Source organism: Crocodylus porosus, unplaced genomic scaffold, assembly GCF_001723895.1.
Source record: "Crocodylus porosus isolate Cpor-Errol unplaced genomic scaffold, CroPor_comp1, whole genome shotgun sequence".
NCBI lineage: Eukaryota > Metazoa > Chordata > Crocodylia > Crocodylidae > Crocodylus > Crocodylus porosus.
In genome coordinates this window covers 11,246,480-11,271,062 of record NW_017728927.1, presented here as the reverse complement: position 1 = coordinate 11,271,062, position 24,583 = coordinate 11,246,480, and the positions used below count along the sequence as shown (strand labels likewise).

The window sequence follows — 24,583 nt, the reverse complement described above, 5'->3', positions numbered from 1 at the left end:
AGAGAAGAGCGGCTAGTCAAGAGCTGCTCCCTCCCGCCCAGAACCGCAGAAGGAGGGTGCGAGCCTGCAACTCGTGCGGCGCTGCCATCCCTGATGGATGGTGCAGCAGGGGAAGAGGGGAGTTGTTCATGGCTCTCAGTTCAAGAGCATTTCCAGGTTTAAGCAATTGTCCAGGCACTGTGAGACTGACCATCCTTGTACTTCTAAAAGGCAGCTGAGGCCTGGCCTTCCCAGACTGTCCCACAGTCACTTCAGGATGAGTTTTGGAGCCAGCTGCTCTCCTTGCCACCTTCGCTGTGCTTCGGGTATGTGCCGGAGGGGAGCGTGTGAAGTTCCCACACTTTCTGTGGCAGGACCTCAAGTGAGTCTCATGTCCTTCTACAGAAAGGAGCTTTATGAGCAATGGGATGCAAAGATTCATGTGGCCTAAAATGACTGAATCCTAGAGAAGTGGGGCTGGAAGGGAACTCCAGAGGTCACATCTCGTCCAACCCCCTGCCTGAGGCAGGATCATCCCTCTCCAAACCATCCTGTACAAACCCATGGTCCAACCTCTTAGCCAAACTACTCAGGCAACTCTGACGTAACACAAGACGTAACACCTGAACCTCCCACAGGTAAAGAAAGAAGACCGTGCAGCCAATGTCCTGCTGCTGTAAGGGTGGTTAAAATACGCTTGAGAGACCCCAAGAAGAGGGCCATGCGTCCCGCTACAGAGGAAAGCAAAAACCCCGACAGTCTGTACCAACCTGACCATGGGGTAAAATTCCTTCCTGAACCGTAATCTAGTGGTCGGCCTGATCCTGGGCAGACAAGCAAGTCCCTCTGGGTTTAAGCTGGTGGCACTGGGCACAGCCCAGTCACAGTGCGCAGCCTTGGCTGCAGCCAACACCCAAAACCTTTGAGGAAGGCTTTAAAAAAACCCTGACACATGTGACAGCAGGAGGGGAAAACATTCCCCCCCCACCCCATGCAGCAACCATCAAATCCCAGAAACCTGAAAAATACCCATAGCAGGACCAGTCACGTTGCTGACTCTCATCCCAAATCGCATCCCTTATAATCCTGACTCCTGCAACTCGGAGGAGATTCTCAGCTTTCATTTGAAAATGCGAGTACATTTCTGGCCCTCCTGGCTGCAGACAGGTGGAAAATCACGAAATCAGAAGGCAAGTAAAAAGATAATAAGAAATCCCATGTGTATACGTATGTTTTAAATCTCATGGTTTTGGGGCGGTTTTTTGCTGCTGATCTCAACAACTCTGAAGGATCTGGGTTTCCTAAGTTCATGCCAATCACTAACTACACAGCCTGAGACAAGCCATCCTTTGAAAACCCAGGTTGATGGGTTCAAACCCCTCCCTCCATACCAAAGAACATGATTAACAGCAGCCTGGCTTCCCACGTGCAGCCAGGGAGCTCAGCCTGAGCAGGGAAACAGGGATGTATTTTATGAGGAGGAGGATTTATTATTAACTCCCTGCCCCTACGTGCAAAAGTCGAAGCTATTTCTGCATAGGCGCCACTTAAGTCCCCAAACCCACCCCCCCACAGTTACACAGTGAACTTACCAGGGGGCATAAGATGCTGCTATGAAGAAGTAGATGACCATCCTGTCGAACATGTGTAGGCAATGCTCCACAGTCCTAGAGCAGAGAGGGACAAACAGACACAGGGGGTTACACGGAGCTGAGCCAGCTGTCAGGAGCAGACCGAGACTTACTTTGGCATCTAAATAAACACTGCTTCCTCTTCTGCCCTCAAAGCCCTCCTATGTTTGTCCCATAAGAGGTACCGCACTGGTCACACCGCAGGTCCATCCAGCCCAGTCTTCTGTATTTCACAATGACTTAGAGCAGAAGCCACTGGGTGTCCCTGGAGGCAGGCAAACTTCTTTGGGAAAATGTGATATCTTTTATCAGACCAACTAAGTAGTTGCAAAAATTGTTCTTTGCAAGCTTTCGGGCACAAACACCCCTCGTCGGGCATAGGGAGAGTCTGCTGGTGTCATGTGTTCTCCACTGTGGACTGGAAGCCAATATGCAAAATGCAGGTCTGTGAAAATGCAAATGTGTGGCAGTCCTCCATCCCCCTGCCCCCCCACCTGTCTCACACCTATTGTCACCCAGTTCCTCTGATCCTCACTGCCACACATTTGCATTTTCACAGACCTGCATTTTGCATATCGGTGTCCATTCCACCATGAAGAGCATACAACAACAGCAGACTCTCCCTATGCCTGAAGAAGGGTGCTCATGCCCGAAAGCTTGCAAAGAACAATTTTTCCAACTATTTAGTTGGTCTAATAAAAGAGATCCTATTTACCCAAAGAACCTGGTCTGCTTATGTCTTAAGACCAACACGGCTACAGCCAACAACCCTGGAGGCAGCGTGGCTGTTGTGAGGACTGCCTCAGTTACCTGAGATGTCTTTTCTTCCAGGAGATGGTGTGGAAGATGGTGGAGACAATGAAGAGGCCGGACAAGCCGAAGCCATAGATCCAGGCTGAGATGGTCTCCCACTGGTCATCGGAGAGGAAGTAGAGGATGGAGCTGCCCAGGATGCTGGGGAGGATCCAGAACTGGAAAGGAGAAGCACGCCATTTGTGCCTCAGGCTCCTTCAGTTACCTCAGCGTTTCTCTCTATGGAATAACTCAGATATTGTCCCTGTTCTGCAAAATGGCACCTCATCTATGGCTGAATCTGCCCAGCCCTGCAGAGAGGCAGAGACAGCCACAGCTTTGTATTAGCTAAGAGAGGCCAGGGCCTTGCCCCCATGCCAAGCACCTGCTTCTGAGGAGCCCCAGGTGGTGGGCCAGAGCCCCCTCTGAGGGTGAGACATGAGCAGACATCCATCCACTGGTGGCCACCTCCTAGGTGGTCTTGGGAGGTCTTGGGGGCTGGAGATCAGAGATGCCCTTCAGCGCTGCATGATGGGGAGAAGGGTCAGGCCTCATTGGCATGGGCTGTGACAACCACCTTGTGCTCAGCCCCCCGCTCTAAAAGCGTTGGGTGCTGTAGTTGTGGTCAGCCCCCCGCTCTGAAAGCATCGGGTGCTACAGCTTTCAAGCCGAGGCTCCGCCGCTGGGGATGCTACAGGCTTCCCTTCGTCCCTTCCACGTTCCTCCTTCCCAGTGGGTAGGAAGCGGGGGGCCCTGTTGTACATGTGAGGAAACCCCTCCCTCCATACCAAAGAACAGGATTAACAGCAGCCTGGTTTCACATAACTCCCAAGCAAGCCCCAGAGAAAACGTTCCTGTAACACGTGCCTTCAGGCATCTTAATCAGAGTGTTTTAGAACTGGAAGTCCCTTCCTACCCTTGATTCAATCCAATGCCTGGGGGAGCTTTTCCACTGGTTTTGAGGGGCTCTTGTGAACCCATACCTACACTCCTGGCAGCCCCAGGTGAACTTTTAGTATCGAGGCCCCCTTTGCCAGAGATAATGATAATAATAATAATTAAAATGACCATTTTTGGGTCTCCTTTTTGCCTGGGCCCAGTTCACTCATGCCTGTCTCTGGTCCTGCCTGCAATGTATTTTCCGAGTCACGGGGAAAGCATCGAGCAGCTTTCCCAAAAGCAAAAGGCTTTTTTTTGAAAGCTGAAGCAGCAGCTGGGCCAAACCTTCCTGATCATCACTGGGATCCTGGAAGTGCCTTGCAGCCAATGACAGATGTCCCCAACCAAGGGGCGCAAGGCCACAGCTCCGCCATAGGGAGAGGCTGGGGACCGAGGTCTCGGGAGATGCCCTCACGGTAAATGCCATACCCTGCCACGTGGTATTTATGGCCGTACGTACCTCGCTCTCAGTCAATCAGGTCCTTCCATGCCCCAACCATGCCAGGCCCTCCTGTCTTGCCAAGACAGCCGTCTCCTGCTGTGAAAAAGGGATGTTCCATTTTCACGGAGACTCCGGCGTGCCCCGTGTGAGCACTGCCTCGCTGGGGCGCCCTGGGTTTTCTAACCACATCGCTGGATTCCCTTCTTCCATGCGAAGTGCAAGCCAGGCTTGGAGCAAGTGGGGCTGGAGGAGCTGTTGCCCTTGGCTGGTGGGACAAGAACTCTCCCGTCCTCTTCCAGTCTACTCTCTTCCCTGGAGGCAGCACTGTCGCAGAGCCTTGGCATGGGAGTACCTCTGTGGTTCTGGGTTGTCAGCCCCTTGCTTAAATTGGCTTCCCCCTAACCCTATCCATCGTCTGTCCCTTCACAGCCACCAGAGACCAATGGAGATGTGAGAGAGCTCCCAGCCGGAAACAGGGGGAGGGCAGCAGCACTCCGAAAATGGCAATGCACGGGCAAGGTGTGACGGCTCCTGAACTTTCTCAGAAGGAAGGAGGGAGAGGAGAGGGCCTGGCTGAGACTCTGTTTTTGGGAGCTGAGGCCCAACACTGCCTCTCCAGCCAGGTGCATCTGCCCCTGCCTGCCCCAAGGAAAGGTGAAGGCAACTCACGGCATGGGTGGCACAGTTGGCAGCATGCTCATACTCTGTGGGTTGGTACCTCCGGTTGGACGGGACCCTGTGATTCATAAACCTAGAATGAGAGGCAGGGAGAGAAGCAGAGTCAGCATGAGCAGTTGCACGGGCTGGACATCCCCTCTGAGATGCATCCACATGCCACAGCAACGAGTGCCCATGCAATGCCACACGGAGGAGGGTCTTGTGCAGGCAGGCTGTTTGCCAGGGTCAGGCTCAGGCCACTCGCCCTCCCATTGGCACAGAGCCCACGGGACAGGGCACGGCTGGGGAAGCCCAGAACAGCATCTCCGCCACCCTAGCGCTATCCCGCCCCTTGGGGACGCTGCCTGGGTCTCCAGTCCTCGGGCAGAGAACCTCAACGACCCCCTTGAGGTCCCGTGCATCCGACACGCTGCTCTGCTGAGCACCAGACGACGAAGCTGATGAGGCCCCGTTCTGCATCAGAGGAAGATGTGGGCACCGTGTGCAGGGCTGGATCGCAGCGGCCTGGGGCGGGGGCAGGGGGAACAGCTAGCAGAGATGAACAGAGGCTTGCTTAGGGCCAGGGGCTTGGGGCCGTGCCCGAGCTGGCTCCCTCCACGGGGCATCCTTGGAACTGCGGCTCCCGCTGCAGGGGCGCAAGACTCTCAGCCCGGAGCAATGAGCAGACTTCAATCTGAAGTCCAGCTCACACCGGCCCCCTCACGTCCCAGGTGCCACAAGCGTGCACCCCTCTAGTCCTCCCCATGGCATATCTCACCATTGCACCCCGGTGTGCTGCGTCAGGACATCTCTAAAGACTCCCCACCCAAGGAGCCAGGCAGCTTGTTTTGGGGCAGGCTGCTGCCACTGGAAAGGCACTACCTGCTCTTCCAGACGGTGGAGGTTTGGTTTGCTCTCTCCTGGTCTGAAGTAACAGCGGTGTTTTAATGTCCCAAGAAACAAATGGATGAACCTTCCTAGGTCTATATGCTGGTAGGTATTACACACCTGTGTTGGAGCAGGCTGCTCTGCTGCCAGTGTGTGATTTTGCCCATACAAGTGGGCAAACCTGATGTGTATCCCTGGGGAAAACCTGCACAAGATAATACAGGTTGGACAAAGTGTAGGGTTTATACATTGGGCACAACCTAACAGTCAGCACCTCCGCATGCCCAGGACTGAGACAGGGAGTATGGGGGACCACTGAGTGTCACTAGCACCTTGGGAATAAATGTTCAAGTACCCGGTCTATGAGACATGTGTGGTCTAGTGCAGTGGTTTTCAACCTTTTTTGCATTTGCAAACCCCTTTGGAAATTCTGAATGGAGGTGCAGACCCCTTTGAATTGTCAGTGTGGGTATTCACATACTTCTGATTGATCATAGTCATCTTTTGCAGACCCGTTGGACATAGTCTGCAGATCCCCAGGGGACCGCAGACCACAGGTTGAAAACCACTGGGCTAGAGCAACGGCGGTGTCCCTGGTGTGCTTCTGCAGTTACACAGACACTATGAAGAATGACCATGATCCACATGAGATTTCATTAATGGGAAATAAAGCCAAGAGGGATGAACCTTTGCTCTCACACTCATGCCGCTGCCAGTAAAGCCATCGGAAGCTGCAAATGTGAAAGTGAGAGCAGGATTTGACCTGCTAAGATGTTTTCATCCGGATGCACTTAACAGGGTTTTGGTGAGCCAGCTGGCTAATTAGCCCTGGCAAACACAACCTCATTCTGACAACATTTTAAGGAAGAAACGGTTGTTTATCTGTCCCAGCAATGATTATGAGACACAGAGACATGATAGCATTAGTTTTGCTATATTATGGCAAAGCCTCTGAGGCGATAGACGTGGCTGTGTCACTTTTGCTGTATTGCAGCTCAGCACATGGACACCTGCAGCACAACATCTAAGACACCTCTTCTTCTTCTCTGCTGGGTAGGGATGGATCCTGTTGAAGGCAGTGCGAGTTGCCAATACCCTGCCGAGGAGTGAGTGCTCCAGGACCCTAACCACAGAGACAGTCATGGGCACCTGGGCACCTTCAGCACTGACATATGGCTGCATCCTCTGCTGGCAGAAGTAGCTGTGGCTGCACAGGTCATGCAAGCACTGGAGCTGACCCTTCGGCGTTCAAAATCACTGGCCCAACCGCTTGGGCTACAGAAATCTCTCCATGTGTCTCCAAAACGCCCGGCTTTGTTCTGCCTGGAAGGAGATTTATCCACACCCACTAACCACGGCGTGTCTGCTCTCTCGGGGCAGGTCCAGAGCCTGCAACCCCAAGGGAAGTCTCGTGCACCGGCAGAGCCTGCATTGAAGACGCTGAGGCAGGAGCACGTTACCTCTCTTGCCGTCTCCAACAGCCAACGGCATTCAGGTGCCAGAGCCGTCTCTCCTCCACACACGTGCATGGCCATTGACTGGTGCAAAGAGGCGGCTCTGACTGACGCGCGGACCAGGTTCCCTACTGTTTCGTGGTGACGGCTCTGTCGCAAACACGGACATCAGAGTGACGGGGGAGGAGGGGGCACCCCCTCTGCAGTCTTGTCTGCGTTAGGCCAATAACTTGCTCCAACTGTTATCAAACACGGCTGCAACCTCACAGATTCCTGCCAGGGCATCCGGAGGAGGGTGACAATGCTCCGTGCATGAAGCAGGTGGCAGTGGATCCCCCTGCACCAGTTCCGAGGGGAAAGATGTGAGAAAGCTCCCTCCACAGGTCCCTTAGCCTTGCTTTGCACAGGATCCAGCTGCAAAGGCAATGCGAGGACAGCTTGCCGGCTGCAGCCCTCTGCAAATCCTGAGGCAGGAGTGGCCTGTGCCCTCGCCCGGGATCGCCCGCAGCTCCCAGCCCTGCCTCACTGCCACGTTTACACCCAACTTATGCTGGCAAAACCCATGAGCTGAGCCACCAACCTGGATCTCACCTGTGCCCAAGACACTGGCCGGCTCAGGGCTGGTGGGAGCGCGGTGGGGCACGTAGGACCCATTCATTAGCCTCAGGGATGGGCATTAATAACCCCCTCCCCACACCAGGGCCTAGCAAACAAAGAGAGCTTTGGCTCCACTAATGCCCTGCCTGAGCCCAGATTTCACTCGCATTCCTTCCCAACATCGCCGAACAATATCGCACCAACAACAGGACATTATTCTACAGTGCCGTTGCTACGCAACTGCCCAGAGCCTCTCTGAAACCCCATTTGGGCGCTTTTCTTTCTTCTTTTCTTTCTTCCTCCCCTCCCCACCTGCTTTTTTCCCTTCCTCCCCCCCAAAAAAAAAATCTATTCTGTGTAGCCCAGACCCTCAGGACTCTGTAGTGATGTCATGGTTTCCACGGAAACACATGAGGCTTTTTTTTTTTTAAATACAAAACCTCACTTTGTCTCTCCCCCATGCCAGCCCGCATGATCATTATTAATTATAATAATAATAATAAGAGATGCTGACCCCCGGGGGCACGGGACCTGGTGATTCCCACAGCCCTGCGCGACGGAAGAGAGACTTGTCTTTCAGAGCCGGGCTTGGGCACGAATGTCTGGGAATCAGAGAAGTGAATTCCAGCGGGTAAAATGATCCCGCTCACACAGCCCAGTCCGGCTGCAAGGGACTGGGAATGGGCCAGGACCTCCGTGGAAAGCCAGCCCACATCAGTCTCTCAGTTCTCTTCGGGCATTTGTACATGCGCTCGGCATTTAGTCGCTAAAAACGTTTCCAGCTTAACTTCCCTTTCTTTTTTTTCGACGACTACTTACATAAAGTGTACCTAATTTACCCAGTAAGGGTTTATTATGCAATGACCAGTCAGCCCTCACAATAGGTCCGGGGCTCAGGAGCCGGGTCTGTTTTGCTCTCCGTCCAGCATTCACCTGGCTCAGCACTCAGTGCAAACCAGTGCTCCCAGCAGGCCCCCAGTGCAATGATGAGGCACCTGCCCACCCCGCCACCCTGTAGTTCAGAAGGGACCCTGCTAACTCAACCCACCTTTTCCACGGCAGCCTTGTGTGCTCAAGTCAAGAAGTCAGGTCCAAAGCCACAAAGCCAGTCTGTCCACATGTAGAGGCCCAGCTCATAGCTCCAGGTTGCTTTCAGATGCAAGTCAGAGGGGCATCATCATCCCGGCTAGCCTGGCCTGGCCCCTCACCAGCTGTTCTGGGACAGATCCAGGGTGGAGGAAGTCTTTGTTCAGGCCTGAAGGGGGTCCCTCCAGCCAGGGGTGCTGTATGTCAGTGGGAAACTGGTCATAGAGCAGCCGGGAGTTCAGCCTCCAGGGCTCTCAGTCCAGTACTTTTCATCAGCACCCTATTAACAGAGATATTTAATAAATGGAAAACAAGGGCTGCTAAAGAGCAGCTGGCTGGACTAGTGAGGTTGTGGCAGCTGAAAAGTATGTCTGTGTAATAAAAGTGCTTGCCGAAGGCTTTATGAAGATTAGACCAAGTGTTTTTCTGTATTTGTTTAGATAATAAGTTATAAGTTGTTGCTAAAAGCCTAATTATAGTTTAAGATATAGTGAGGCCTTATATAAAGTAAGGCCTAGTCAATTTAGCAAAGCCTAGAAGTAGTAAGGCCATGTGGCGCAGTTAAAATTACCTTATCAAAGGAATGCAAGGCTTGTACTGCTATTGGTCAGTCTATGGACAGTTGAAGAAAAAGGAATCTAAGTGGTCGTACGTTATCAGTGTCTTTCAGAAGCTAGAAATTAGCTGAAATATCTGGAAACCATTCAGAAGGAAGATGCAGCTCTGTGAAAAGGATTAGTAGCTGTTGCCTGGATCAGTGGGATTGTGGACCTCGAAGAGCCCAAGAACTGCATTCCAGGGTCCTTCCCGGCACCCCTCAGACGGCGTTGTCTGGGGACGCCTGACCTCACTGAACTTTGTGAAAAGAGAAGCTTGCTGTGTATTAGGCAACAGAGGGACTGCCAAGAAGTTGCTGACGTTAATTGCTTTTGTCTGTCATTGTTTGTCTTGTTACTCCGCGTAGCTGTGTTTTTCTTAAGTCAATAAATCTTTCTTACCTTTCTACCCCCGACCACACTCTCAATCTAAACCCTCCGCAGGTGGCTGGGACATAAATTGACATCACGAACAGGATTGAGAGGCTCTGGTCCGGAGAAAAAAGTCAGAATAGAGGGAGTTGCATGGGCTCCATTAGTGGCTTTGCTTAAGGAGGTGATGGGGATGGAGAAACCCAGGTGGGATAAGGATAGATTGAGACCTGCCTGGAGTGACCCGGGAGCTGTACCCGATCATTGGGCTAGGTTTGCTGCTGCTGCCTGGGGTAAACCCAGGAAGGGGTGCCTGTCATGGCTGCTGGCCACATGCCTGCGGTTAGGGGCTAAAGAAGTCACCCAGCTGCGGGAAGAGGTCACCCGGCTGAGTGAGGAGTTAGAAGATGTGAAAGATTCCAACAGCGTGGCGTGCGAGGCGGCGCGGGGCACTCAGGGCCGTTTGAAGACTTTGGAGAGGAAGGAGGGAAAAATTATGATCGCGCGTGCGGCCGCTTCCCTCCAGAAAAGGGCACAGTTAGCACAGGCTGTGGAGCCATCCTTCCACAAGATCAGACAGTGTCTTTATGGGCAGGGACTGGAAGTTGAGCTCTGGAAAGATAGAGAGGAGGAGACTGATGACAAGCCTGGTGTTGAACCGCCCCCTCCTGTCCCTGCTCAGAGGGAGGAACCTAGCCAGGTCCTCCCCGTGGTAGTAACCGATCCAGGGCCGCAAGGGGGGAATCCCCGAACAGAGCTACATTCATTTACCTGAGCGGAAATAAGAGATATACAAGAACAGCCTAAGTCCAAGCCAGGAGAACCAGTGACAGGCTGGCTAGTTCGAATGTATAGTGAAGGAGCTTCTGCAATTTCAGTGAGTAGAGCCGAAGCAGCCCAAATCATTCTGCGCCCCGAGCTCCAGTTAAATCAGTTTGCAGAAGGTGATGAAAATGTTATTTTGTTTTCTGCTGCGCTCCAAGCCACTGCAGCCAGTTATGGTAATATGGAAGAAGAGCTTAGTCCTGCTCCTCGAGCATGGGTCAATTTGGAGAAGGCTGTTCGTTGCTTGTATCAATTGGCGCTAACTGAGATCATTCGTGCAGCAGTTTGAACTTACACACCAGATGCAGAAGTCGTGACAGCGCTGTTGTGGAGGAGGTTTTGCCGACGAGCACCAACAGAGCATACCTCGCCCTTGTTGGCCTTAGAGCCAAAGGCGGTAGATCACCCGGTAAGAGATGAGATTCGGCGATTAGTGCAGCTTCTAACCATTTTGCAGAAGCCAGGGCTGGCTAAGCCAACAAAAACTGCCAAGGCCATGGCAATGGCCTCAGCGAGAGACAAACCCCCTGATCCCTCCGAATTGTTGGAAAAAGCTGGAGAAGGCTGGCCCAAGACCCCATGAGCAAAATTGTGGAAGGACTTGTTAGCTGCCGGTTTTAATAAGGTGCAAATGATGGAGTGCCCACCAATGTTTTGCGAGGGCTGTGGGCTAAACACTGCAGCGAAAAAGCAAGCCCAAAAGCAGAGCCATCAGCGCCACCGAAGGGATTTTCTGCCCTGAGGGCAGAACTGTTGACATTGTCCCAGGCACCTGTGGGGCCACCAGCCTCTACCCCGCCTGATCACATGGCCTAGGGCATCCGGCCGGCGCAACCCCCAAAGAGAGGAGCCACAATAAGGGCAGTAGCCAGCCAGGGACCGGTATCTAAAGTTAATATTAGCCCCTTAATTTGGATACCTGTACAGATTCAATCAGATACAAGTAAAAAGTCAATTGATATGCTATTAGATGCTGGTGCCCAGATTTGCATTTTAGATTCTGCAGCTTGGAAGGGGGAGAAAGGAAGCCCTCATCAAGTAATTGGAGTCGGAGGCACCAGACGACCAGGACATCTGGTCCGAGCAAACTTCGCGTTACCTAATGGCTCTAAGGTAACAGTGACAGCAGTAATACTTAAGGGGGGACCAAGTTTACTGGGACTTAATGTACTAAGAGGCCAGCGGTTTGCCCTTGAACAAGAGAATTGGCAGTTTGGGTGCGCAGTGCTTCACCAAGAAACAGAAGAAACCGCTATAACAGCTGTAACTCGATGTAGCGTGATCCCACTAACCCTGCCTCCCATGAAAGGAGTACACAGACCCCAGTACTGAGCTCCCCCGAGGCCACCCAACCTATCCAGTGTATCATAAGTCAGCAGTTAGAAGACAAGACTATTATCCGAACACACTCTCGTATAACAACCCAGTGTAGCCAGCGTGCAAGCCAAATGGAGGGTGGCAGCTGACTATTGACTTTTGAGCTTTGAATGCTAATACTGACCCCTTAACAGCTGCTGTCCCATCGCTACCAGCCTTGACAGAAAGCATCCGGTGTTATGGACCTGCGTGGATGAGATCCATTGATATCAAAAACATGTTTTTTGCTATTCCCATCCAGGAGAGCCACTGGCCGGTATTTGCTTTCATGTGGATGGGGCAGCAGTATACCTATACTGTGTTGCCCCAGGGGTGGATACACAGTCCCACCCTGGCTCATGGGGTTTTAGCTACAATAGTTCATGAAGTTCAAGAAAAGTACCCGGATGGATGCATGTGGCAGTAAGTAGATGACGTCATGGTAGGCAGTCAAGACAGAGAAGCTGCCACCAAGGCCTTTGAATCATGACAAGAAAAAGTGCTTACCTTTGGATTCACGCTGTCTGAACAAAAAATTCAAAAGGTAGGGCCCCATATGAATTTCTAGGAATAGAATAACAAAATGGGGGGCCCACAATACCCACTGAGGAGCTGCGAAATACAGTGCAGACCCCGACTCCTACTAATGTGAAAAAACTGCAAGCCCCATTGGGAGCACTCAATTTTTGGCGTATGCATGTTCCTGAATTTAGTGTACTAGCTCGTCCCCTGTATAACCTATGTAAGAAGAGAACTAAATGGAAACGGGGTCCTGAGCAGAAATATGCTTTACAAGCCCTTAGAGAAGCAGTAACTGTTCATGCCTCCCTAGCAGCACGACGTCCAGAAGGAGAGCTTTAGCTCCATATAGGTGTCTCAGAAGGAGGACCACACTGCAGCCTGGGGCAGAAGAAGTCCTTGAAAGCAAAAGTAAAACCCCTTGGATTCTGGAGTCGAGGCTGGAGAGGGGTGGAAGCCAGGTACGCTCTCTTAGAGCAGACGTTGCGTGCAGCAGCAGCAGCCCTGGAAGCCACAAAAGTGCTGAGCAGAGAATTGCCCACAGTTTTCAGTACTCTGATACCGATTCTCCGAATGGCTCTGTCAGACCGCCAGCTACCACCTGGGGGGAGAGCCCAAGACACCACGGTCCAAAGGTGGATTTATTGCATTCTGAGCCAAAGGGGTGCCCTGCATTAGTCGAAAGAGTCGCAGAAAGTACAATTAATGTTTATCCTGATCAAACTAGCTGCAGTGAACCTTCACCCACCAAAGAAGCACCTCCTTTCTCGCCTGAAATGGAGACCCCAGCTGACACTGAAGTCTGGTTCACAGATGGGTCCCCTTGAGGTCGTGCCTGGAGAGCAGCCGCCTTGAGGATTCAAGATGGCAAGCAAGTAGTATCACAAGGCCTCGGAAAAAGCGCGCAGTATGCTGAGCTGCAAGCCGTGCTCGGCGTAGCTGTGTGGGAATTAACAGAAGGCCCATGTCCTAGAAGACCCATCTATATTTATAGTGACTCCTGGATGGTAGTAGAAGCATGTACTAAATGGCTACCTCTGTGGCATAAAGAGAACTTTGAAAGGTGAGGACAAGACATTTGGAGCCACGAAAAGCGAAAAGCCTTATGGGAGTTAGCCCAAGATAAGCTTCCTCTGCACGTCTGACATGCGAGTGCAGCACATGGAAATAAAGCAGGGGAAGGCCCGGAGGCAAAATGGAATAGGCGAGTTGATCAGCTAACGAGAGAGGAGAGCACGGGAACCTTGTATGTTGAAGAAAAAATTAAAGCGGCTGGCCCATCGTTACCCAATTCCTCCTCCCACTGCACACCCGGGGAAAGAGCCGCAGCATGGCTGCATCGACAACACAGGCACCCCAGGCGTGATGAAACCGCCTGCCTGGCCGTGTCTCGGGGCATTCATGTAACTAAGAAAGAAGCACAAGAAATAGTCGGCGCATGCATCACTTGCTGCAGGGTAAAAAAGCAACTAAAACCCTGCCCGACTGTCCCATTGTCGTTAAGCAAAGGAAAAGTAGTGTGGCAGGTATGGCAATGTAATTTCATAGGCGCCTGCCTCGGACTTCCTGGAAGCGACAGTACGTGTTTGTAGCTGTTGAAGTTGTCACAGGAAGGACGTTTGCCCGCGCCCCAGCAAGCGCTACAGCCCAGGACACTTGTGCAGCACTGAAAACTTTGCTCGCTGTGTATCCACCACCTACAGAAATACAGAGTGCCCTCACTTCCGCAACCATCTTGTGTATGACTGGACTGCCAAACATGGCATGTTATGGACCTATCACATCCCATACCATCCTCAGTCTAACAGATTGGTAGAGCGAGCCAATGGCATCCTCAGATGCAATTTGCGGTTGGCCACTGGCCCAGCTCTTAAAGACTGAGACTTGCACCTGGATCAAGCTATCAATTGGGCCAATAACCGACCCTGTCCAGGAGATAGCCCCATGCAGCAAGCCTTTGGATTGGGTGGTCCCCTAGAGCCGGCAGTAGAGCGACCTAGGGGTGGTGACCCGGGAAAGCTCCAGGCAGGAGATCGGGTAGTAGTGAAGCATCCTCAGGGAGATAAATGGGAGGGGACATTATTAGCCAGAGGTGTGCGTAATACATGGTGGGTATTTAAGACAGATTTACCCAACGGGAGCCCAGCTCCTTGTTGTCTTGTTCCTACAGATTGGATCTGTCCACAAGTGCAGCCATAACCATTCCTCATTGAGCCTGCCACTGAAGACGAGTCCTGCTCTGTCAGCGGTCTGAATCGACTGGCACCATGAAGTGGTGGACTGTTATGAATGCACTCTTTTTATTAATGCCTTATTGTGTTTCCTGGGTAGGGCATGTCTACTATCCTTCTTATTACCCAAATATTAATGAACTTGCTCCTGAAGACATCAAAGAGTGGCCTGACCCTGAAGAGCATCCCCCGGAAACGCGCTCGGATGGCCTTCACTTGGTCCAGCTGCAGTATCCATACTGGAACAAACCCGCCACCCCGGAGCAAATGAAGTCCTGGTCTCTGAGTAGATGAAATGGGATAGTTGCCTGGCGAGGCAATAACTGTCAGTGCACCTGTGGCACCAGTTATTATCTTGGGCTCATTCCCGACCTGAAGGCTGGAATGGCTGACTGGGAGGGCAGGCGATTGTTGTAGCTCTGCTCGTTTGGGAATCTGTTGTTACATACTTCCCCAGGGGAACCCCGTTGAGCTCAACGCCCCTGAGTTTGTGTCCCCAGTAGTGCGTTCTGCATGTGTTCAGCCTCTCGAGCCACTGCGTTTATGGGAGAATCTGCCCCCTCCCATCCCTATGGCTGATCGCACTCTCCAGCGGTGGTGTGAGGCCCACCAGTTAAGCGAGCGCATTGCAAGTTGGAACAAAGTTATTACGTGGTTTGTGAATCACACCTACACAGAGGCATGGTGGAATGGTACCCACTTTAATACACCCAGAAGGAGGCTGTATCCGCAAGCCTCCACCACTTATCCTCATCCTTTCATATCGGTGGGATTCCTAAAGCAAATCAGTGCTATGATTCTGCCAGGACAATGCCGTTTCATTAACCCGATACAGCATCGTCTCCATGAGCAACAGTGGGAGCTCTTTCACTCTCTGGGAGGTGAAGCATGGCTACAGGCTCCCCAAGAAGGAAGGATAAGTGTGACTTGTGAAAAAACGGAGTGTTCACTACTATCTCTGGCTGTCCCCCCACGAGAGACCCCAACACCGCCTGTGTATAACTCCACACTCTGGTGGAGGTCACAAGTTAAAATCCCAATCCTGCTAAATGTTTCATTGTTCACTGCCCGAGTGTTGTTCAGGCCAGAACAACGGTATGTCTGAGCTACTTTTCCAAACTGTTCAGCAGGAGCCCAGGTAGCTGAAGGGTTGCTTAGATGGGAATGGCCAGTCATTTTCCTTTCCATAAGTACACTTAAGTCCCGCAGACAAAGAGATACTCCAGGTTATCTTTGGGACAAACTTAACTCAGCTATGAATGTATGAAACTTGGATAAATCCGAAAAAAACACTGAAGAAGTAGCCAATCTCTGACAAGCGGTAGGGCTACTCACTAGAGGAGGCATGCTCAAAGGAAAGAAGTTACAGCACACTGATGAATTGCTAACTGATGTAGGATTAGAGACAGCCCATCTTGCCCAGGTCATGATGGACACTTCTTTTAAAGCAGACAAAAATCAGACTTGGAGTACTGTTTGTACACAAGTCCAGTTATCATTAAACATGCATTTTTCCCAGGTAATACACAACATTAAAAATAGAGAATGGCCCCCTGGCTTAGAGCATCATGGGACGCCTGCAACATCTAAAAAGAGATACCCCTGTCAACGTACCTGGTTTACTACTTGGGAAGGCTGTGCTAAAGGAAAATGTTCATTCCTGGTGCAGGGGGTAAAAGAGGGAAACTGGACCACTGCTTATGTGCTAAACACAGGGCTAAGAGGAGGATGCCTTTGGGACTGAAATTTGCATCACCCCATACGGGAAATAGTTACCCCCGATGGCCCATAGTATGTGGCACAGTCCCCCTTGGTTCAAATTAGTAGCACCTTGATTGGATTAGGGACCCTGTGGAGAGGCTGGCCTCTCAGCCCACCTAACATGACCTGCCTATACGAGTTACCTAATATATCATATGTAACAATAGGGCAAAGTGTTTGTTGGGCGGGACCAGGTTGTTTGCTGCATGAAAATGGTACCACCTGGACTTTGTGTAATTCGTGTTACTTAGGAGCTAAAAGTGGAGCCGTTGCTCTACTGCAATTAAGTAACCACGCTATTGCCCTAAAATGGCCAGAAATTTCCTCTGAAACTGTATCTCTCAACTTCAGGATACCCACTTCATGGGTATCAAATGTAGACATGCCACAGTTAAAAAACTGGAATAATGTGAAAAATAAGCTGCAAAGCCTTGAAGCAAAGGCTCAGCAAGGCACTCAGTTAGCTCTCCTTGCTTGAGAGGCTGGGCGAATCATCAGTCTGGCTGTCAACATGCCCGAGCCATGTAAATGGTATAATGTAATCTGTGCTTTTTGTGTGTCACTAAGTGTCACCTCAACTACGTGGCTAACCATCTTGAGCATCATAGTATTCTGCATTACCCTAGTGGCAACCGCTACATGGTGTTTCAACCGTTGTTGTCGTAAATCCGTTCATGCTATGCAAATTAAATTTATAGATCCCTCCCCATTTCCTGATGTAGTGCTTGTGGCTTTGGCATCTCCGCTGTAGCTATCATAGTGCTTCGGCAAGCAAGGGGTGGAGTGCGGCAGCTGAAAAGTATGTCTGTGTAATAAAAGTGCTTGCTGAAGGCTCTATGAAGATTAGACCAAGTGTTTTTCTGTATTTGTTTAGATAATAAGTTATAAGTTGTTGCTAAAAGCCTAATTATAGTTTAAGATATAGTGAGGCCTTATATAAAGTAAGGCCTAGTCAATTTAGCAAAGCCTAGAAGTAGTAAGGTCCTGTGGTGCAGTTAAAATTACCTTATCAAAGGAATGCAAGGCTTGTACTGCTATTGGTCAGTCTATGGACAGTTGAAGAAAAAGGAATCTAAGTGGTCATACATTATCAGTGTCTTTCAGAAGCTAGAAATTAGCTGAAATATCTGGAAACCATTCAGAAGGAAGATGCAGCTCTGTGAAAAGGATTAGTTAGCTGTTGCCTGGATCAGTGGGATTGTGGACCTCGAAGAGCCCAAGAACTGCATTCCAGGGTCCTTCCCGGCACCCCTCAGACGGCGTTGTCCGGGGACGCCTGACCTCACTGAACTTTGTGAAAAGAGAAGCTTGCTGTGTATCGGGCATCAGAGGGACTGCCGGTTAGTTGCCAATGCGAATTGCTTTTGTCTGTCATCGTTTGTCTTGTTACTGCATGTAGTTGTGTTTTTCTTAAGTCAATAAATCTTTCTTACCTTTCTACCCCCGACCACACTCTCAATCTAAACCCTCCGCAGGTGGCTGGGACATAAATTGGCATCACGAACAGGATTGAGAGGATCTGGTCCAGAGAAAAAAGTCAGAATAGAGGGAGTTGTACGGGCTCTATTAGTGGCTTTGCCGTTCTTACCTTTCTACCCCCGACCACACTCTCAACCTAAACCCTCCGCAGGCGGCTGGAACAGAGGTGTCTGGCCTTGTGGGGATCTAGACATATCAGCAAAGATGAGCAACCCCCCCACTACCTCTCACAGGGCACATCGTCGGTCTCTAGCCGCCCTGGGCAGTCACATCATCTACCAGCCCTTCCTCTGGGGCTGATTCTGCCCTCCCTTACACCCATAGAGATCAGACGTAACTACCCCGTGTCAGAAAACCAACGCTAGATTTACGGTGTCACCCAGAAAAGACTAAACGCACGCCATCCAGTCAGTTCCCAGGGACAGGTGTCATGTCTCCTCGCGTGTCCCAAAAGCACCTGGTGCAAAGTGGGCACCATACCAATAAATAAAGCAATCACAGCACCAAGCAACTGCATACGAATACACCTCAGAGCTCTCCAGCCCGGCACAGATCCCATTTTCTGGCTAGGCATTCACAATGTGTATCAGCATCGCAGAACAGGCACCACCTTGGACCCAGACACACAGACCTAACGTGGGGTTAAGCTGAGGAGCACTTCAAACACCCCATGTCTGGAGCCTCATAACCTCCGGCTTACTCGGGTACCTGGAATAACTTTTCAAACTCACAATCACATTTACTACCATCGTCCCCGCACACTCTTGTCCTGTATTGTCACCCCTCGGGGTGTGCACATGCACGGAGTTTGTGACAAGGGATCACTCTGGGAAGCGCCAGCAGCACCTGCTACCTCGATAGGACCCTGTTATCTTTGGAGGGAAGGGAGGAACAAGGGATTTGGTGCCTGGGAAGGGATGTTTTCCTGGCACTTTTGCCGGGCTGTGTCAGAAGAAGGATGCGGGTGAGGCACCAGTGTTCCCAGCCCCTTGGCCCATGCAGAAGCACCTTTGACAATCTAGTCCTTGCTGAGCCGTTCTGCAGTCCAAAGCTGGCGAGCTGAGGGAGGATACTAGAGCATGCTAATGATTTCCCATTTCTTCCGTCTACATGTGGACCCACCTTCTGTGGCCACCCGGAGGAAGCTGGGCCCCTGGGGATGCATCAGCTCTGTCTGCACAGCCAGCGCCGTCTGACTGCAGCTTGGAAGTACTGGAGCGCAGCCAGAGCTTCGTCACTTCTGGGCTGCTCTTCCTCTCTCCCAAGTCCCATGCTCTCCCTCTCTCCTCAAGAAAGCCCCTTGTGGCTTGGCAAATGCCAGCCCTATATCCACCCTCCCTGGCAGATGCATCCACAGATGCAGGGGCTGACGCCTGAAATGCACAGCAGCAAATCCCTGCTCCCCCAAGCGCCTCCTGCAGATGTGCTCTTGGGGATTTCTTCATGCATCGCCTGGCAGCAGCTGGGCTTGTTGCTCAGGCCAGACAAAGTAAAGTCCCTTTCAGGGGATGTGCAATTAGCAGGCTGCTCAGAGCCTATGGTACCTGGGTGGGTCTGTTGTGCTGAGAGCAGGCTGTTCGGAGCAGATCTCGCCCCCCTTTGGCATATGAAGTGCTCACAAACCCTGCCCTTCTCTGCTTTGTCCCTCAGGCTCCAACCCGCCAAGTGCTCAGGCTCTGAGCGCTGGCTAAGACAGGGAGGAGAGCCACACACAGCCCCACTACGGCCCCAAGGGAGGCCTGTGAGGACTGGGTAGGTGTTATTGCCCCAGGCCTTCTTTCAGTCTCCAGCAGGAGGAAGGCAAGTCTCTGGGAAGAAGGGCTCAGGAGCACAGACCCTGCTGCTGGAGGAGACTGAGGTCTAGCTGGGGCTGGTCCTGCTTTGAGCAGAGGGTTGGACTAGATGTGACCTCCTGAGGTCCCTTCCAACACTCATGTTTTATGATTTATGATTTTATGGTTGCATCAGAACTGGCAGTACCAACTACCTCTCTGGCTGCCCTGGACACCTGCCAGCCCCTACTGTAGGGGAGCACTCCAGCCTCCCACCATGGGCTTGATGCTGCCAGCAGCTGGCAGATCCCCACTAACTTGTTCCAAAGATCTAGCATTCAGGTGCATCCCCCTGTTGTAAAACAGCATAAATGTGACAAGACCCAGCCCCTACCTCCTCTGTGACCTTCCATATCATCACGATGACGGAGCATGTTTGTTGCAATAGGCCCTGGGGACCCCCGTCATGGAGCAGAGCCCTGCTGGGTTGGCCATTGTATGAGCACAGGACATAAAGACAGTTTTTGCCCCCCCAAAGCTGACAGTCCAAGCCTTGTCCAGGCTTTCCCATATGTAGCCCAGTTGATGCATGGGCCCAAATCCAAGGGTGACACACGTAACTCTGCTCCAGCCATGCACTTCAAGCCAGGGAGCATTTAGTTGAATGACCATCTGGCTATCTGCTCTCTGAGCCAACCTACACCCTGCCTGCCTATATCATTTCCTCCAGGGCATCCTTCTGAGGGCTGCCATGCTGGAGAAGGGCCAGCTTCAGTGGAAGAATAGCCAGGAGAGCTTTAAACCTGAGCTGCTGGCTGGCTTGAATACCTGTCTACAGGCAGGCCTGGTAGGAGAAGGCACGGGGGACTCTAATTACATTAAGTACTCGATGTACGCTCAGATCAGCCAAGAAGGCTGAGAGCAGCTCTGCCTCATGTCTCTGCCTGAGGCCTGAACAAATGGCTCGTGGGTGACTTGCCTGCAGGCAAGCAGAGCTCTCTTTGGAAAAAGAGCTCTCTTTGGAAAAACTCTTGGAGTTTTTTAGTATAAGTAAGCATCAAGAAGGGAGAAAATTCCCTTGTTCTGCCTGCTGGGAGCTGAAGGCCAGGTACATCTGACTCCCAAGGCCAAATCTCTTGACTGTGGGACTGGCTCCAAGAACACATGGTGCCCTGTGGTGCTCCTTGCACACATACATGTGCAAATACATGGAAAATGTATTTGCAATATGAAGGAAGTACCTGATTTAGCTGCTGCTTAAAGACTCACTGAAGACTTGGAACGAATGGCCCTTCCCCCTTGGTTGTGGGCTGTCTGCATTTCACCCTTGGGATTTATCAACCTATTGAACTACAGGCCCGTGAGTCCATCCATCTTCCAGCCATCCAGAGGTACATGGTAAAGGAAAAGAAAATACATTTAAAGACCTGACTGACTGCTCTCAATGACCCTCTAGGGCAGGGGACAGCAACCCCCGGCACACGTGCAGCCGCTGTAAGCCACGGAGCCCAGGCTGCTGCCAGCAGGCGGCTGGGAGGCTGCAAGCCCTGCTGGGAGCAGACTGGGCTCCGTGGGCCGGCTGCAGCCAGGAGGCTGCACACAGCTGCTCCAGGGTCCGGCATGTCGGCACTCCAGCACCTTGCAAGGTAGACATTGTGGGTGTTTTCAGCACTCTGGCCAAAAAATGTTGCCTAGCCCTGGTCTACAGCATTCAATAAAAAAAAAAATCAGCTAACAGCCTGTTGTTCCTTTCCTGGTCTCAGTGAGGTTTCGCCCAATCTATGAGACCACTCAACGTGACGCCAAAGTTTGTGGAGACTAGAGAAGGAGAAAGGCTAGGCACCTTTTGGGGGCTGGGCAGATGAGGAGATAGCTGGCTACCCACTTCACACTGCAGTAATGGTGGCTGGCTTTGGAAAAGAAGCAGGGAGTTGCTGCTCTTTGTTCGGGAGCAGACAGGGTGTTTGGGAGATTTTTTATTTTTTTCATTTTATATCTCGGGCCAAATCAGCCGAATCAGTTCTGAATATTCTCAACTGAGCAGAGCTCAATCGTTCAAGTCTGCATGGTGCTACCACCAGCAAGTGGCCTCCCTCCCAGACTCTTCAGCCTGGGGCTCCAGATACTCCCAGATCCATGGCAGGCACCCTATGTGCAAGCTGCATGCATCCTACGTTCAGATGCCCCCTAGTCTCACTTGGCCCTAGCCAAAAGGCCAAAGGAGCAAGCTAGACTCAGGAAGAGCCCAAAAGCAATCCCCCAGCACCATAAATTGTATAGCCCGTTGGGAGGCATTTGCAAACTCTCACAAGGGGCCCTGCCCACAGTGCAATGGGCAAATCTCCACCCTCAACTACACCATGTCATTCAAGGACAGCCCAGGTATGTAAACCCACCTAGGCGGAAACCATCATCATGATATCTCCCTGAGATGTGTCCTGCCCTAATGCATTGGATGGATGGGATGGATACAGCCTTATCTCAGCCACGCTGCTCTCTGCCTTCCCCTCCACCAAGGGGCACAACGTGGAGCAGCCCCATTGGGTCAGATGATGCCTTCCAAAGAAAGAAGGAACCAGAAAGGGAAGTATGAAATGACGGTGAGGAGGCCAAACAGAGCATTACATTGAGACCCCTCTGCCACAGCAGGGCTGGCTGCAGAAAGCTAGGATAGGGGTAACTGTGAGACCCTCCCTGAACTTGCCCCTTATACTCTGAGACACAGACATCTGCTGCGAGATGCCAAGGCAGAAGGGGCGGTCAGGCCTTCTCAGATCCAGGTGATGACACTGTTCCCAGCAGGACACGCTGCTCCAGGAACAAGTACAACTTCCCACAGAACAGCACCTGGATGGAGCCGCGGAGGACACACACAGGGCCCGGGAGACCAGCAGAGTCACCACGAGGTGTCTGCTTCCTCCCGTGCAGTGCCCCCTTCCCCGCTGGCAGCAGGCAAGGATCGGACAAGGGGGAGCTGGAGGGACCCCAGGCCCCTTTTCTCTCCAGTGGCTGCTTCTGGCAGACAGTTTGCTGCGCTTTGTGGAGCTGTCAGCCCGAGACAGGAAGATGGAAGTCTTTGCCAGAATTAATATGCACAGGTTGTTAACTGCAGCCAAAGGGTTTCCTACTACCCTATTTGGTGCCTGTCTTACCCTGGCCCTATTTCCCAGAGAGAGGCTAAAACAGCCCCCCAGCCCACAAGTCTCAGGACTGCAAAACAAAGAGATGTTTGTCTGCTGGAATCAAAGGAAAGTGCAGAGCCCACTTTCCATATTCATCCGCTCTCTTTCTCTTTCCCCCCTCTCTTTCTCTCACTGTCCGCTTTCATCCCAGAATGAAGATCTGCCACTGAACCCATGCAGATTGGAGAGCGGCTCGCCGGCTCTGCCTGCGCGGGGGGTAGCGAGGGAAGAGGATTTGGAAAAAGTTCGCTGTGAGCCGCTGAAGGCCTGAAGTCTCAAGCGGGAGCTCTGAAGGTCATGGACCTAAAGTGCTGAGATTACACACATGCACACGCAAACACACTCCTGAGATAGATACAGTGCCATGCCGTGATGGGGTGGAGCGGGTTTAGTGGCATCCATCTGGGTGGAAGAGCAGCATAGCTCATATGTGGCTGCCCCCACTGTGTATCACGGCCTCATCCCAGGCCTATGCCAGTAAAACCTTCTGGCAAGTTCACACCAGAAAGCGAGTGGAAAGAAAAGTTGCATCGTGGATCTGTCCCTGGGCTGGCCTGAGACTTGGCTGACCCTGGCTGTGCTGCTGGCCTGCTGAGTGCCATGGGCCAAGCCACGTTCCTCATCTGCAATGAAGCTGCTCTAAAGGGCGCTGAGGCCTGCTGATGAACAGGAATAGAGATGAGGTGGGCATTGGTGTTATCAAAGCCTGGCTGGCATCAGAGAAAGGTTGGGCCCTTCGGGCACCTTCGGCACCAGTGGTGCAGCCCTGCGAGAGCCCCCGCCACATCACTGCACTAGTATCCAGTCTGAAGAGACAGAAAACCTATTTTAGGGAAGTCTTAGAGGTGTCTCCAAATTGCTGTTAGGAAAATTAACTGCCTACAGAGCCTGATGTGTTAGGAGCAGGGGCCCAGAGGCAAGAAGAAGAACCTGCAATTAAAACTTTCTGTGCCTAGATATGGAACGGTTGAAAGTCCCGGTCATTCGGCCTTCCCATAACTGGGGCCTGGAGAAGTTGCCCTTTCTGGCCCTGTAGGTCTAACAAGACACCAGCCTTTCTAGGATTTCAGGGAACCCAGGGAAACAAGACGCTTCTTGTTTTAAAGCCATGACAATCTGACACCCTACTGCTGAATCAGGACCAGCTCTTGCTCATCTTTGGCCTCAGGCTGGGGTCATTTTCCAGGATAGATTTAAAGATAATGGCCTGGTGGGAAATGAGTTGAGGGAGGTCCACGGTAGGGACCAGCACGGAGCTTGGGAAGGCTCCTGGGCAGGGGTGGGGGTACCAGGAGCAGCAAACTGGATACCGGAGGGCAAGAGGAGGAGCTGCCCAGAAGGCATGGGGATGGTGCGACTGGTGTAGAGCTGGAAGGGATGGTGCCCAGCAGCTCACAGGATCCGACTGGCCATGGTCAGAGACAGAACAGGGTGAGGGGTCTTCGACACCAGATGAGGAGCGCTTTGCAATAGGTGTGACAACAGCATCTCCCACGACTCCAAATGCCTCTTGCTGCGGGAGAATGACCTCTTGTGGCAAGCCGGGCCCTTGCACCGCCAGCAAGGGAAACCCCAAGCAAAACACTGTGCTATCCCATCAGCGTAAGGGCAGGGACCGGTCTCCGCATTGCCCCTACCACTGTCACGAGCACGTGCAGTGCTGCCCGTGCAGTTCAGACAGGCTGAAGGTAAATCCTGGCATTCAGCCTGCCTGCAAAGAGCAGCCCACACCTCTCTGCTGCTGAACAGCCCCTCGCTAGTGCTCTCAGACAAAGCTCCCCACAGGTTACCTTCCCCGGGTTCTTCTTACCTTCTTGTTCAGGTTAACGTAACCCTTCTTACCTACCGTCTTCAGGTTAACCTTACCTTAAATATATCAGGGGTGAGCATCAGGGGCGAGGCGAACAATTATTCACCAAGGCGCCCCGGGGAAAACCAGGAGCAACGGCCATAAACTCCTAGAAGAAGGTTTCAGACTGGATATAATGGAAAACATCTTCACGGTTCACATGACCAGACTCTGGA

General features: G+C 52.0%; 1 protein-coding gene across 2 annotated transcripts in view; it reads right to left on the bottom strand.

Annotated features, from left to right (window-relative positions):
• The window catches only part of MMD2 (monocyte to macrophage differentiation associated 2), a 47,015-nt gene that overhangs the window by 9,357 nt on the left and 13,075 nt on the right, over window positions 1–24,583 (bottom strand). For both annotated transcript variants that reach the window (XM_019542010.1, XM_019542012.1), the window contains 3 exons: window positions 4,453–4,534; window positions 2,421–2,581; window positions 1,572–1,646 (listed from right to left, as the gene is read on the bottom strand). In XM_019542010.1, the coding sequence (XP_019397555.1) occupies window positions 1,572–1,646; window positions 2,421–2,581; window positions 4,453–4,534 (318 nt within the window). The remainder of the gene's footprint in view (window positions 1–1,571; window positions 1,647–2,420; window positions 2,582–4,452; window positions 4,535–24,583) is intronic.